The 17152-nt window shown below is 41.6% G+C and overlaps 1 protein-coding gene across 2 annotated transcripts in view; it reads right to left on the reverse strand.

Annotated features, from left to right (window-relative positions):
- The window catches only part of NUP93 (nucleoporin 93), a 60329-nt gene that overhangs the window by 20410 nt on the left and 22767 nt on the right, over positions 1-17152 (reverse strand). Inside the window, exons 1-2 of one of the 2 annotated variants that reach the window (XM_042437543.1) lie at positions 12113-12309; positions 164-226 (exon numbers count right to left, since the gene is read on the reverse strand). Coding sequence is in view for 1 of the 2 variants with exons in the window: in XM_042437542.1 (XP_042293476.1) it covers positions 164-226 (63 nt within the window). In the remaining variant the exon portion in view is untranslated. Of the gene's footprint in view, positions 1-163; positions 227-12112; positions 12310-17152 lie in introns of those variants that run through there. The other variant, XM_042437542.1, reaches the window with a different exon arrangement.

The raw sequence follows: 17152 nt of genomic DNA on the forward strand, positions 1-17152 counted from the left end.
ATCATACAAACACAGAGGTTAAAATGAAGGCCATTGACCTGGGGGGGTCCTTGGGCTCTGGCCAAAAGCAAAGTTGCTTTTGCAAGCCTGATGTCTGCCCAGCTCTCTCTGACCAGACTGAGTTCCAGCTCAAGGTTTATCTCTCTACCTTCCCACAACTTACCCGTTTCCTGGACTCCTCAATGGCAGACAGCAATGCATTGTCTTTTTCATTTTTTAGGAAACCCTATAGAAAGAAAACATTTCGGTTAGAAATGGTCTTGACATTTAAATCCAGATTCACTTGCTCCTCAACATAAAGTGGGAGTAAGCTTTACTTCGTGAACAGGCAACTTTTTCTATAGTTTGCTTGATAACAAAAGGATATTTGACCTGGTCGGGGAAGAGTGTGTGTCTATAAACCTCTATGTGAAAATGGAATTTGTTACTTTATTTTTCTTGTTATGTGCCTTCAAGTGGTTTCCAATGTATGGCAACCCTAAGATAAACTTATCACTAGGTTTTCTTGGCAAGATTTGTTGAGAAGGAGTTGGCCCTTCTGAGGCTGAGGGAGTATAATTTGCCCCAAACCACCAAGTGGGTTTCCATGGCTGAGCAAGGATTTGAACCCTAGTTTCCAGAGTTGTAGTCCAACATTCAAACCCCTATACCACAGACTACTCCCTAACTTTAAAACAAAAAGCCTGTTTAAGGCCTGTTACAGACTGCCAACATACAGCTGCTTCGGGTCTCTTTGGAGGTATGCTGTTTAAATGATGCATGAATCCTAAGAATCTGGAAGCTGCACCAAAGCTGCACTCCAGTGGTTAGGAATGGAGTGTGGCTTTGGCGCAAACTCCGGACTCTTAGGACCCATGCATCATTTAAATAGCATACCTCCAAAGAGACCCAAAGCAGCTTTATTTTGGCAGTCTGTAACAGGCCTAACCTTGTATCTCTAAATTCCAAAATCTGCTTCCACTCTCCTACAGTTTGAGAGGAATGGGACAAACTCTTGGCAGGCCAGCTAACAGATAAACTGGGTTAACCACAGAGACTTGTTAAAATGGGAAGGACACATGCAACACCCTTAAACACGCAAATATCTGCAACGAGGCCAAAGAAACAAAGTGAGCAAAGCTGGAAATAATCGCCACTAGTCTTCTGTCCAGTCTGCGTGCGACAACAATGGATTTTCAACACTATTCTCATTTTGATTGCTCCGTATTATTTCTCCATCACATTATTTTGGGCAATTTGAATGTTGCCTGAGTCCCCAGCCGATTCTCCAAGGATGGCCAAACAACCTGTCTTTTGTTGAACACATTTGGCTTTCCACTTTATTTGTTCACAGGGGAACAGACTCAAACAGGCAGCCTGCCAGCCATCAGAATGGGGGAGTAAGGAAATCAACTTGTTTGTTTGCAATCTACATTTATTTTCCCCTCCCACACTTTAGCCTAGATTCATACAAGTCCCATTTTTGAGCAGGAAATAACTATTTACTAAAGAGAGTCAGTGTGACGCATTGACCACTCTGTTGGATTCAGATGTGGAAAAGCCAGGTACAAATTGTCCTATCTCCTCCAGTGAGGACAAGTGCAAACCCCCTGAGTCCAAAGAGCCTGAGCAACCAGATTGTCCTCTGGACCAGACCCCTCAAGGATACAAGAGGTGCAGCCTCCTGTACAGAGGCAGTGTGACCTTTGAGTTGGAGGATGCTGACTTCGGTTGGGAAGTTCCAGCAATGCCAGATTTTGGGTCAGGCTCTGATTAGAAAATAGGCATCACTTTGTTGAGCAAGACTCTGAAGGGAAAGGGATTTCTACTTATGAAAGGTTGTACAACCTTGACCTAAACTGTCTTGACTAGAGGTAACAAGTTGCCAAGTCTATAGTTTCTGCCAACTGCCTGTCTGGACTTCTCTTTTCATAGATGAGTGATCTACTGTTTTCCTTTGTTTTACTAACTGAAAAATTACACTGCCATAGTTTGCATTCCTAAAAAATGACTTTGGTTGTCTGAATACTATAAAACATTGAGGCATTCTCAGCTTGCATCCATCACGATCCCCTTGAGTCCTTGCGCATGAAAACCTCCCTGCCCCAACACACAGCAACAGCACAAGAGGCAAGTTGGTGTTTTAAATGACCAGCCGCTACTGTTTAGTAACTGGGTTCCCGAAACGGTAAGCTGCTTACATTCCTTTTGTAGGCTCTAAATCCACCCACGTGAAATTTGCTACTGACACTCATCTCTGATGCAAGTTTGACACTGAGTACAGGCTTCCATGTATCTCAGCCTTTCAAAACGCACAAGTCGTTCTTAGAACAGTTTCCACATTCAAGGACAAACATTCTGTTCCTCCTCACTCAGGTACCTCCCTCAACTTTCTGATCACGCTCTCCCATTTAATACATTTCTCATGAGTTACTCATACCTTCACGTACATCTTTTCTCTCCTCAGGTTATGGCAGCACCAGGAGGGAGGGGAGCCATTTGACTCTAAAAATCTAAAGTACTGAGTTCAGAACAAAAAAGGGAAAGACTAGAACTAGGATTTTCTTTGGCACAATCCTTTCTTTGGCCTTCTTGTCTTCCAAAGTGCCAGAGGCAGACCCATTACTACTTTACGTGGATTCTTCTTCTCTGCCATGAGCAGTCTGAAGCAAGACTTCTCAGACTATCTGATGCGCCAATATTTGTGGCTATTGACTTCAACTGCTTTGTTCTCTCCTGGAAATTCACCAGGGACTGGCAGCCAATGGTTCAGGAATTAGCCCCAGTCCAGAAACCACCACTTTGAGTACTACTGGTGTAACGCACAGAGGGGACTGCATATTTGCTAATATTCAAGCACATAAGGAGACACATACCAGAGGGATGGAACACTGCTTCTGGGAGCCATAGTTAGAACAAAAACTATTGGAAAGGCGCATTTAGATCTGCCTCAAAGCAGCATTAGGAACGACATGAAAAGTTTGTCTGTACCTGGTAAGATCCATGAGCACAGAATAAATGCAGCGGACAAGAAATATGTGTGTGGAGAAAAACTATGGTGAGGATTACACATCATTTGTGCGCTGAGCAGCATGAGTCCAACTTCAACCGAAGACTGACCTCTCAAAGATTCACAGTTTTCCATAAGGAAAACGCATTTCTTCAAAGGTGAAATGCTGAAACATTACTAAAAATAAAGAAGGTCTGATTTCTCTCTTTCCAACATTATATTAGGGAAAGATATAATGACTAAAGGGGTATTTATGTAAAATGTAGAACATAGCACCCATGAGAGATGTTGGTAGGATGAGAAAAGAAGAAGCTGAGTGGAATATAAAGACTCAACTACATAGGAATAGCATGTCAAAATAATTTGTAAAGGATACACAAATAAGGAGAGATGATGTACATTAAAATAACTGGAAAGGATGAACTGAAATTATGGAAAGGAGAAGATAAATGGAAATAATATTGAAAAATGTATAAAAGACACTGTATGTGAGATGGATAAGAAGTATGAAAATGAATGTATGTATGTGTATGTATATATACGTATATATATATATATATATGTATATATATGTGTGTGTATAGATATATATATTCATGCTTATTAAGAGACAGCCATGTGCTGTTTGCTCAACAAATAGAGGTGTGTTTTGAAAAGTGTCCCTGAAAAATAACCCCAAATGTGCCAGGGCATCATCTTGCAAGAACAGGGGCTCTTCACCTATGGTCCCAGCGGTTTGTGGATGGATTTCAAGGGGTCCATCAAATGGAAGCATTTATTACTTCTATTTTCTTTTCTGTTACTATGAAAAATTGTGTGTAAGTGCATTTTTGTCTGATGTGAAGGGAGGCCTATATCTTTCATCAGATTCTCAAACGGATCCATGACTTATAAAACAGTTGTAAAAAAAACCCCTTTGTGCTAGAATGAAAGGCAGTAAGTACAGTTCCTTTCTCTAGAAAAATATTTTTTAAAATGCTTCCAGTATCTATCATTTGCTGGTATATACGATATATTGCTCTCATCGCTCTCAGAAGTGTGTCTGAAGTCTGAAAATGAGAAAAATAGCTTTCTCAAAAGCTATTCCAAGGCTCTGGGTTCAGTGTATTTTAAACTGCATTTTTAAATGAATTGCATTTTGAAATTTTGAAATTCCTTGAAAGGAAATGAGCCTGAGCTGAAAGATTTGCTTTCATTCAAACTACCTTGCTCACCTTTTTCAGATCCATCAGAACTCTTTGTTTCTGTGCAAGTGTGTGCATGTGTGTTTGCGTGTGCACCTTCAAGTCACCTGTCAACCTATGGTGACCTCATTAATTTTATAGGGTGTTCTTAGCCATATACATTGGCGGTCTCCCTTCCAAGCACTAACCAGAGCTGACTCTGTTTAGTTTCCAAGATCAGATGGGACTTTGTGCCTTTAGGGTATTTAGTCCGAACGCCATGGTACAACACTTAAAATACTGATGGATTGCTCCAGCCTCTACAATGCACAGCAACTGACTGAAACAGGTCTCTCTGGGGGTCTGCAGTATCCCAGGTGCAGCACTTAAAATGCAAGCAATGCATGTGACGTATAGCCATGTCCCCAATTTAAACATGAGGACCATTAATTATGATCCTTTCGTTTGAAGCCAAGCACCTGCAAGGTATGTCAATTTAGCTTTGAGGCTGTTGTCTTGCTACAGATGCCAACTCATAATTGGGACAATGTACAACTACAACATTCTTGTTCTTATAGCATGCAGGCTAGTGCATACTATAATGCCATGATGACTTTGGCCACGACATCCCCACTCTGATCCCAGACACCACACTGTTTGTGAGTATGCAGCATACATAATAAATATATGCATATGACAGCAATCCTCTCTGTTGTTGTTGTTGCCTTCAAGTCTGAGTTATAGTGACCCTATTTTGGGGTATTCCTGGAAGGGTTCCTTTAGAGGAGGTTTGCTACCAGATTGCAGCTCACTCAAGGTGTATTTCCATGTCTGAGTCCTAGTCCAATACTCAAACCACTACACCACCTTGGCTCCCCGCTCATCTCTGTATACTAACAAAATCTTACACCACACAGAGCTTGAATCCACTCTTTGTCAACGTGCTTTAACAGTTCTGCCAACCAATGTGATGCCTTCTTTTGTTAGAGACTTTGCAAAAGAGAAGTGCAAAACAAGAAGGGACGTAAAAGTGAGTTTAAAAGAAGGCTGATGGGTGAAGGTATCTTGGGATTTAGTGCAGACTGGTAGAAATCAAAGCAGAAATGTGCATGTGAATGAGGAGAAAAATCACATTCCTGATATACATATTTCAAAGGGTGCCTTATAGCAGCCAATGGATGCATCCCATCCGACAGCTCCAGTCCTTTCAGCACAGCCTGCACCAAGACCCCAAACACCTCTACAACTGACTCTCATGGCAATAGCCAAGCATCATTTATGGATGCAGAGGACATGATCCATTTGTAACCAGAGTCCATGCTTACCTACTGTTTCACCTCCTCTCCACTCCTTCAAAATATCAATTTAGTAGGGAAAGAGCCAAACAAAAGCACAACTCTTCTGCAAGCATTGACAGGAAAATGCACAGAGGAAGGAGTTTTTCCTCTGGAAACAGTGTGCCCTTCATTGTGGATCTCCAGTTCCAGACCCATTTTGTGTTCTCTGGTGGGAGTCCCTTCCTCTCTCCTCTTGAGGATCCCAAAGGACATCACATTCTCTACCTCTGAGTCAAAATGTGTACCAACAACTATGAGTCTACAAATCCTGTTACAGGCACTCTTTTTCTTTTTTAATGATTTTTTACTATGTTGAAATGTTGGCACTGTGAAATTGTTTAAACTTGTGCCACCTATATAGATAAAAATATACAGACAGAAAGATATAGATAGATATACATAAAGAAACTAATCAAATATGAAGTGTTTAGGATATAAGGGCATTTTGTGGCTGTGAATCTAAGCACGAATTTCAAATTGACTAGCAAAAACAAGAAGGTAGAGTTCTCTAGCTGGGTTGTGAATCATCATAACTGGAGGTAAGGATGCAATCCACCTGTAACTAAATACACACAGACGCACACAAAAAAGGAGGTACTAAAATGGCGCTGAGACGCACCCATTTCAAAATGTCGGGGAAAGGGTTTATGGTCACTGTGGCGGGTTAGGAAAAGAGAAGCTAGGACACACTCACTGTATGGAGGAGGAGAGTGTGAAATGTACACACATCCAGAATATATCATCACCATGCGCCATCCATGTATATGGCACCGTGCAAAAGCGACAAGAAATAAACAGCCTTGCCAAAGGCGTACATTCTATTAACAGTCTAATAATTATAGCACCTGAAGTCAATCAATGCAGATTCTGCATTTCACTTGCAATGAAAAAGGATAGTGAACAGTGCTAGGAGAGCCATGTCTGGAAGCCACACCCAACAAGAATGGAAGCTACGCAGCAACAAGATGTAATGGACTGCATCTAAGATAGGCAGCAAGCCTAACACATAATGCCTGACACAGATGTTCAGAAGAAACTGGGTATTAATAGGACATTCCGTAAATATGGATGTTTAAAAGAGTAGTTTGGTCACAACCTAACAAGAGGTTAAAACTAATGCAAGCTCGGATTTCAAATGGCCTGCTAAGCCAAAGGGTCCAGACTACCAAATGGAGGCAATAGTTAATAATAATTAGGAAGGGCATCTGCATTAGGGAATAAGCAGCAAATAGACAAATGTGAAGCATAAAACAAGAGCTGGGACTTCTCTTACTGACATTGGGTTCCATTTTTTATGAGGGTGTTTCCATCTGGAGCAGCAACAGTCTAGGCAGGCATATTTACCCTCACCTTCTGAAAACACTTTCTAAATGGATTTGATTTACCAAATGCAATGGCTAAGCTCACCCACCCAAAAGGTTAGAATCGTGAACCTTTGTTAATATCTTTTCATAATGACTTTTGAAAACTATGGAAATTTGAAATATGTACATGCCATCACTAGACACCTTTTAACTTTGGATGTACGTGGCTTACGAATGGGGTATGCAAGTGCATGCTAGGACTGCATTCACACTGGAGAGGTAACCCGGTTTGGCACCGCTTTAACTGCCCCGGCTCAAGGCTATGGAAATCTGGGAGTTGGAGTTTGTTGTGGGCCCACCGCTCTGGACCCCACAACAAACTGCAACTTCCAGAATTCCACAGCCTTGAGCTGGGGCAGTTAAAGCGGTGCCAAACTGGGTTATCTCTCCAGTGTGGATGCAGCCTAGGTTTCTGTTTAGAACCACCTGTAAGAATGGACCCTGCCCTCCCATTCAATCCATCTACTTAGACTTAATACCCAGCTAAAAAGTGAGTAATAATAAAGAAATGCACTACTGTTTCTGAGGCTGGGCTGTATAAATATAAGACAACTACAAAGAAGAGGGTCCGTACATTTGTGCACTTCTTTGTCAGAGCAAAGTCTTCTCTGCTCATAGGTTCCAAGGAATACTCACTTCCACCTCTGATAAGCATTATAAAAAAATCATCATATCAAGTTTGAGGCTTAGCATTTGAAGAGCAGATCTCCCCTGCAACCTTTTGGAAGGCTGCCAGTTACCCAGTTCATGCTCCAGACGTAGATTTGGGTGAATTCAGCAGAACACAGAGCACTTACTATCAGGTCCAAAAAAGGGGTTATTGCCCAGATGTCATTTGCTATGATCACTGACAAGTTGTCTGAAAAATTCCTGGAGAGTAATGCTGCCAACTGAGTCACCCGTTATTGAGTTAATTGTTAATGTCTTCCACACTAGAAATCTTTACAACCAACATAGTGGCAGTGGGTGGCTGTGTGATGCAGAAATAAATTGCTATAGACATATAAAAACGTATTAATAGATTAAAAGAAAACATCCTGCTTTCATTCTTTCCCCTGGCTCAGCATTATAGACCCCATAATGCTGCACATAGATGTGCAGATGATGGTGCAAGCTTCTCTAACTCTACATCCTATGTGCTGTATCCAAAATATAAGGAAATGCAGGGACCGTATGTGTCAAACAGAGTGGGAAAAGCCAAGCTATTACAAGACATTACACTTTCAGGTGGATGATCCCAATGGTATGGGAAAGCCCCACAATGAAGTCCCTGTGCACAAAGGCAGATTGACTCACATTTAGATTTACACACACAGACATGTCCCTACAATTAAGTAGTAGGACTTCAAGGCATATGCCTTGGGACCTAGGGATTGTTGCTAGAAAGAAGAAAACGTGTCCTTCTCATGGACTGAAATGAAGGAGCTTTAAGGACAGGCTGCTTATAGAATCATTTTTAAAATTATGGCAGTAAAGATTCTCCTAGAATTTTTGCTCTAAACTGAATTGAGAGATTAACCAAAGGAGGAGAAGGAAGGAAGGAAGGAAGGAAGGAAGGAAGGAAGGAAGGAGCTATTTCTGGTTCAAGAATGGACATTACAATGATGCCCACAGCTGGCAGTAGCCATACTGAACAGTGCAACTTTCCCAGCATGAGCAAAGGGGAACGCCCTAAATCAGGCAAGTTAACTAATTTTTCCTCGTGACGCCATTTTATGGCTTTTTGCTGCCATTTTAGTACTGTAGTTACATGTCCTTTTTTATGAAAAAAGAAAGAAAAGAAAAATGCTTTCCTTTTCAGGTATCCCAAATAATCAAATTTGGTTCTTTGTCGGTATCGTGTGTAGGCACGATTTCTTCATTTCCACTCACACAAGTGTCCTTAAGTACAAAGGGTAAAAAAGGCACAGGGGTATTGCCCCAAAGACCCTGCCTTTGTTCCTTTGCGATCAAGTTTTTTGCCACTGTGCAGAAACTTAATTTCGACATCCGTTAAATTTGTAGGTTATACCATTTATTTGTTCAGCAGCTAAATTTGCTCAGCATCTGTGCCTTCAAGTCGCCTGTCGACTTATGGCTACCCCGTGAATTTCACAGGATCCTTTAAAGCAAGGGATACTCAAGAGGTGGTTTTGCAAGCCCCTTCCACTAAACTACAGCCTACGCAGCCCCCACAAATTTGTCGATAAAAATGCACAGCACAACCAGTCTCATCACTGGTGCAGTCACATCGCCTTCAATCAGATAATACCCATGCATTCCCTACCATTATATTAATATACATCTTGCCGGCTAATCCATCCAAGCGGCAACAAGAAAAATCCTCCGTTAACAATTTCCCCATCCACCCACTCACTTTGTTTAGATCTGAAAGGTAATTCCCCAGCCTTTACCATGTTACTCCCATTCACACGTTCACAGAATTATAGAATGCTATTCCCCTTTTTTCTAACATTCAATCCCTCTGGCTTCTTGGGAGAAATGTACATTGGCAGTTTTTTCGCATCCTTTCCATAGCTGCATTTTTATTAGTGTGTGTGTGTGTGAATATATGTATGTATGTACCATTTTAAAGGGTTTTAAGGGCTTCAGATCTACATTAAAATGCAGTACATACACCCCCTAGATAGATAGATACATAGATAGATGGTTTCTTCAATGCCCACATTTCACACCCTTTTGGTTCAGAGTAACTCTCTTCCTTAAAGCCGGAGAGCTAAAACAGAACTAAACGATTGTCAATCCTGCTTTAAACATTGCATTCCTCCTGCCCACAGACAATCCCAGGTACCTGCTTGCGGTTTGGAAAAAGGAAGAGTTGTGAGCATCCCCACGGCCGCACACCTCTTTGCACATTTCAAGTGCTCAGCATCTGCACACACCAACGCCCACTGACTGGGCAACGCCTGGTTCCACGAAGCCGCCTCAGTAGACTGTGTGCATGTCTATGTGCCTCCGAGTCGCCTTATGCATTGAAATATGATAACCAAATCAAATGAAGATGCAAAATGCACAGCCGGGGTAGAGACGGGCTCATTCACTGCGGTACTTTTGACAATGTCACTTCCCCAGCATTTTTAAAAAATGATAAAATGTAGAGGTTTTGAATGGATTTTGCGACCAGCATTTGTAAAATCTATATTATTAGGCTCACACGATCTGCACATAGGAGGAGACAACAAAGAGGCAGCAAACAAGAAAATGCCACATATAGGATATTAGGAAAGGAAGGGATTTTTTGAAGAATCGACAGATCTAAGACTGTAGGAGTCTCTTAAATAGTTGTCTCATGCTTTGCATCAAGGGAATCATCCATAAAAATTATATTTGAATAATATATATATCAGTATTAGAAATGATTAGTTTGTTAAACAAAGGCGAACAGTCTGGTAAAGAGATTGAACTGGGGGAAAAAGAACATCAGGATTTATGAAAATAATGCACACTTATATTAATAGGTATGTCCTCAAACACATAAAATTATTCGTTAGTAGTGCACAGATCTGTAGCACACCACAGGTCTACTGAAAACAGTGAGCAAAAATAATGGAGTAGTAACCACACATTTCATCAATTCCAGCTACAAAAAAAGTAATGCCCGACAAGGCTTGCCATTTCTCAAATGAAATCTCGGGTTTAAACTTTCTACGTTGAAGGACTGTGAGGCTGATGTGATGGAGACACATGGAAGACAAAAGGTTTCCATTCCCCCCCTCCAATTCTATATATCCCCACACCCTTTTTATTAAAACAAATCTAAACAAAAAGGACATAGAAACTCATACTGTATGTATGTGATACTCCCCAAAATCCCCTTTAAAAAGAGAGAGAGAACTTCAAATCAAAGATAACCATACTATGAGTTTGTATGTCTGTCTTGTTTAGTGGGGAAAAGGTACAGCTAGTACTCCCAAAATGGGGTTTGGGGTCCCTCCTGAAACAGCCATTTGCAGAGTTCAGTTTGAATTCTGGCTCTCATCCTCTTCAGACAAAGGAAAATTAATTTGTAGAAAGAAAGGAAGAAGAAAGTGCAAAACTGCAAGTATAATGGACCAAGAGGGACAGTGGCAATGCACCCTCCTTCCATTTTTGAGAGCACATTTCATTGTCTCTTCTCTCCATGCCTTTGAGGGGTTCCTCTGTGACAATGCCCCTTTCCTTCGGGCTTAACCCAGGCAAGTATTTGAGCAATGCTTTCCCTCAATGGCACCTGTTTGCCAAGGCGGCTGTCGCATTTTCTTCTGAACAAGGCAAAGTGGTAACAGGAGACGTTCAGGTCTATGTCTTCCAGAGGCTGGAGTAGAAGAATGTCCAAGATGGACTGGCCGTTCTCAGTTGCCTTTTTCAGGGGAGGGGGATCAAATGGAAAGACGTCCCTTAACCCAGTCTCTCCATTAAGAGAGAATATAGTATTACAGAAGAATAACAATTGCAAGCTTCAATTGGCTGGAACACCCACATATATCATTTATCCCATAGTACTTCTAACATGCATCCCTTCGGTTGTTTTACATGGCTAACAAATGGGGGGGGGGGGGAACAGAGTATTGAAATGTGCCCTGTATCGAACAAGACAAAGAATGACTCCACTTTACTCATTTCAATGCATTTTCAATGCACTTTACTCATTTCAATGCATTACTTCTGAAACCGAGAGACAATTCACAGATAGGGAACGTAAACTCTCTTCTAAACAGTCTGTTAACAAGAACGTCTCATGTCACAATTGACTTTTTTGAGAATATAACGCAAGCTTCTTTAAGAACCGGTCGACTTCCTCCACAACTCAAGTCATAAATCTGCTTTGAAAGACCTTCCCACCCAAAAAGGGCACATCTTTTAATAACGCTAGAAAGCTATATCTCCAAACTTACCAAACTGACTTCTGCCTTTAAAAGAAATAAGCACCAACAAGAACCAATTATGAACACATCTAAGTAGATATTCCTTTTTAAAAATAAGGAGACAACAGATGCCCCACCCTACATATAAAAGGGGGGAAATACAGCAAAATCATAGATATCATATTAACTCATATGAACAAAAATCATATTAACAACCCAGAGGTATAGTCTTCTAAACAATTTTCCAATTTCCTTCTGTATATTTAAAACAAGCCACCTCAACATCTTTCCCAACAACAGTAAGAAAAAGACCTAAACTCCTTCTAAACTCTCCAAGACGGAGTCCTTAATTTCATTTTATTTCTCAACTACGACATTCTTAACCTGTGGATCATGGAATGGAGAAGTTACAAACCTTTGCAAGGTGAGCTGGAGCAGTCAGGTATTGAAATGCTTGGGGTTTAGTCTCAGGAAGCTCTACCTTTCTCGCATTAAGGCTCACAGTTTTTCTCCTCGGAGAGGGGGGCGGACAACCCTTGCGAGGGCTCAGATACGGCTGAGACAGCAAAGAATCCGGCAAGACAATGAGAAGGCAGCTGTTCCCACAGCTGAACACCGCTGCCAGCTAAGCATCTATGGCATTTGTTCAGGGCTGCTCTGTACCAAGGACAGCTCTGGTATGAAACCAGTTACTGGAGGGAGTGTTTATAGGTTACGGAAGGATATTTTATTGTTAATGGAATGTACCATGTAAGATTTAAGGGCAGGGAGTGGGCGGAAAGGAAAGGAAAAGACGAGAGGCAAGCAAAGGGAAAGATGTGACTTGGGTTCTTCGGACTCCCCCCCCATCACCCCCAGCAAGCCACTGCAATTACTCTGATGTGAATTTTTGATGACTTCCGACATCTTGCATGGTTAATAACCGCTTCAGCTGTCATGTTTGGTTAATGTGGAAAATGCATTTGCTGCACTGGAGGTGCAGGGCTGTGGCCACAAATATCAAACGCCCGTTTGTGGAGCTATTCTCCGATTGGGGTGCCCTGAATTTGCACATTACGTGCGGCTGAAATAAGCCAGATAGACTGATCTTAAGAGAGCAAAGCGCTTCTGCCATCTTAAAGACTCGTGGAAGACCCTGAAACAATGTCTACGTTCACATTTACATAGCGGCTGGCAGACTGATTGGCACCTTTGTTCGTTAAAATAAGTCGATTGCACACCATGTTGGTTTAATGAAGTTTTGGTCATTTAGTGGCTTGGGTTGGGGGCTGCAGAACAAGATGGCTTAATGTATTAATTACTTTGATTTAGAAGAGTTCAAGAAGGTGAATTCTCCTTCTATATTTTAAGATTTGTGTCTTACAGTATATAATATTATGTGTGTGTATGTGTGTGTCTTACAATATGTATATATATCTGTGTGTGTCTTACAGTATTTAATATTATAAATATTATATTATATACAGGTGTATATATAGATATAGATATCTGTGTGTGTCTTACAGTATATATATATATATATATATATATATATATATATATATATATGTATATGTATATATAAAATATATATCTTTGTGTGTCTTACAGTATATAGTATTATATGTATCGCTGTGTGTGTTTTACAGTTTATTTAGGCAAGCAGCCACATAAGGCATAAATCCAAATAAGAGCTGACACAAGAACATCCATCATTGCTATAAAATATGTATTTAAGATTATACAACTGCTTGAAATCCATAAAGTACAACAGGTATGCGATTACATACAAAAGAGACAATATGCTGTGCAGAATAAAAGCGTATCAAAAGCCACACTGAGGTTGAGCAAGCTAAAAGGCTGTGTGCATTATGAGACACGGTTCCTCGCAGCAGAGAGCATACAACTGGGTGGAGGGATGAAAGAGGACCGGAAAGGAAAGCATGCTAAAAGAGCTGTCCATCCCGTGATTCGAGTCAGCCCAGTCTCTTCCCAGAGTCAGGTGATGGTGCCATCATTACAGCGCAGAAATCCAGAGAAGAATCGAGAAGTGGGTGTTCCCTCTCCACTCCACCCTCATCATAAAGAAAGAGAAGGAGCACCAAAGTATTCACAGAGGCAGCTCTACAAACGCAGGATGCAAGACCGCCGTAAAGCGTTTTACAAAGCACAGCTCATGGCTCCATGCTCTCTATTAAGGCACAATGCCGTTACTGATGTAGTTCTCTGTCCTTGCTCTTAAAAAATCAGGCAACGTCCATGAGAAGAGCTGAAGGTCTGCTTGGTTTAACTAACACACACAAACACACACAATTGTATTTCACAGTTAACAAATTATGTGGATTTTCTGCAATCCAGCAAGGTCCACTGATACATTTTTGATTTTTATATACTGGATTTATAAATCACACGGGCTCAGGGCAGGCAAATCCTTTGCAAAGTCAACGCGAGCCCATAAAATATTTCAAAACAGTGTCCATAATTTTAAGATAGACGGCCGAAGTGGTACTTACATGTGTCCAGCCACAAGAAATACCTCTATGCAACTTCCCTTTCGAATATGCAGAGCACATTATTTATTTAAAGGCTTTATTAGATGAAAGAAATCGCCAAGCTGGGCATGAGCAGGAAGCAGTTCACCAAGAGACATCTGGCCCAATGCCATTTTGAGATGAACAGGTCCAATGGGTCAAAGCTACTCGCTTCCATGTCGATAGCATTGCAGTCCAAGCTTTAAACAAGCTATCCAAGGTGTTGAGATCTGTCCCCCAAATGTGTTCAGTACTTTGGATTGCTCCTTATCCAAAAACGTTGGCACAATTTAGAATGATAGCCACTTTGGCTGGTAACTCAGAGACACCCGTTTTCAAAGCACAAGCAAGATACTCCTAGCCTGAGATCCCACTCTTGGGCTTCGTGAGCATCTAAGTGGTCTCTTCACACTTCCTTCCTTTGAAATTAGCAAACCCTTAGCACTGACTCACTTCACTACAACAAGGAACATTTCTGGGAAGAGGTTCCTTTATCAGTGAAATAAATGAGAGCTTTCCAGGAGGCATCTGGTAAGTCACTGTAGAGAAACTGGATACCAGATGGGTCCTTGGCCTGCTTCAATGGGGCTCTTACATTAGAAGCTAGCTCTACTCCAACTTCATTTTACTTCTCCAAATCTCAAGCACAAGGGATGAAGCAAGGAGTTGTGTTTGGTAGACTGGATTCTAGGGACATACATACTGCAGGCATGAAAGACTAGAAAACAATAATCTAACAAGCTAATGACAGCCAGCACATTGAAGCATTTCTTTTACCAGAGAAAAAAGTTGTTTCTATCACTCAAGAGCGTTTGCCGGTTAAATGCACCCTAGCCACAAGGCAATGCTCCCAATTTGGCTTCAACTGTCCTTTTTGCCTGATCTAAAGTCAATCTCCAGCTTTGTTTACATAAAGACAGTCATGTTTTTCCATGCTTCTGCTCTAAGGCAGCTCAAGGGCCTGTATGCTTTGAACTAGGAGATGGGCAGATCTCAGGTTACAGCCCATTCTTTGTGTCTGTCTGCAGAGAGGACAGCTATGTAGGCAGACAGCTCTTGTTCCATTTAGACTCTGCAATCTCCACCTTGGAAATCGATCTCCTTGCAAAACCAATGGCTACAACACCTGGCCAGGTTTGATCCCATCCCCGAAATTTTGTACCTTCTATCCTGAAGAAAAGTTCTGGAGAACTACTAAGTTTCCCTTGTTTGTGGTATTTTAATCATCCAAAAAAAAAAGGCACTGCAGAACCCTACTGTTCTTTTCAATGCTCAGATCACATGTATACTTTTTAACATTAATTAATTAATTAATCAATCAATCAGTCGAAACCCAAGGCTTTTGTAAAGGAGCAGCTGTAAGGGTTAAACAAGTGTGCAACCAACTTGGGCCAAAACACAATTCTGATTTTTTGGGATAGAAAAATTTCATGGACTTCACTTTTCCAATGGTTCCTCCAATCCTATACAAGGAAGTACACTGGCACGCACATGCAACCACACTCTCCAAATTAACGCAAGTATGGATGGTGTGAGCCAGCTTTTGCTGGCAACATTAAATCCACCGCTACATAAGCAGAATTGAGCCGCATTTGGCAGGGGTTATGAGATGGTGATCAGGTTAAAGGCGGCGGCATCCCTGCAAACCGACAGGCGCTTTGCAAGGCTGTGGTGCAAAGGAGAGCGACATAGACAAGTCCTACAAGGGAGAAAGTGATACCTTCCCTGCAGTCTTAGTGCAGAGGGGGGAGACGGATAGTTTCCTCCATTAAGGCACAGCAAAAGACTGGCACTCTCGCATGGACTGTGCTGCACGGTGCCACAAGAACCCCACTGGCCAATTAATGGAGCCATGTGCCAGGCTGAATGGAAGGGCTTGCTCACAGTTCAGCAGTTTGACAGAATGCCTGCTTTTATACACATGAGGCAGAAGCAGGAGTCGGGTTTTAATTAGGAGCCTTTTAACAAACAACCCAGAGTATTAACTGCACTCTTGCCATCCAGTAATAATTGAGACATCATCCGACAAAGAGTAACAAGTGTCCATTATTCAAGAGGCACTGTCGTTTAAATCTGGCCTATTGGGAAAGTGGTGAAGGGAGGGTTCCTTCCAAAATTAAAGCATCCTGCAAATTATTCAAAATCTTTCAGTCACCAAATGAAGGAAACCATTTCAGGGATGCTAATTACTTACTTACTTACTTGATTTACAGTGGTCCTTCTTATCCGCCGGGGTTTGGTTCCAGGATCCCCTGCGGATACCAAAATCCGTGGATGTTCAGGTCCCATTAAATATAATGGCATAGCAAAATGGTGTCCCTTACATAAAATAGAAAATTAAGGGTTTGCAGTTTGGATTTATACTTTTTTTCTTGAATATTTTCAAACTGTGGATAAGGAGGGCTGACTATATATCCTGCCTTTCTCACAGTATGGGACCCAAAGCTAGTTTGACACAGAGCTGCTGAGTGACCTAAAACTATGGCTACTTGAAAAGAAGGAAAGGAAGAAAGAGTTTGATCCAATGCTTTCCTGGACAAGTGGTGTGGCGTGGCATGGCATGGCATACACAACTTGAATCAGGGCCACCCCTTTCTCCAATGCAAGGAAGTAGTCCTGCTCCATCCCCACCCCAACCCCTGGTGAAATAGTAATGGTTTCTGCTGACATTTTTGCAGGGGGCAGTAATGCCCTTGCACCGTAAGACTTCCATAGCTCCCAGTGGCAGTGAAGAGTTAAACAGGGTGAGTTTCAGAAGCAATGTAATACCTGTCCTGATCTGCCCAGCTTGCCTCTGCAGTAGGATTCTGCAGTAGGAGATGTGGGGCCACAACAGTTGGGGTGGGGCAACAGGAAGCTGCACATTTTGCATTGCTTATTCCATCCTTCTCTAAGGTGAGCTGCCAATATAATCTGGTTTTTAATTTACAACATTATCCTGGCCT

This window comes from Sceloporus undulatus, chromosome 8 (genome assembly GCF_019175285.1).
Source record: "Sceloporus undulatus isolate JIND9_A2432 ecotype Alabama chromosome 8, SceUnd_v1.1, whole genome shotgun sequence".
In the NCBI taxonomy this organism is placed as follows: Eukaryota; Metazoa; Chordata; class Lepidosauria; order Squamata; family Phrynosomatidae; genus Sceloporus; species Sceloporus undulatus.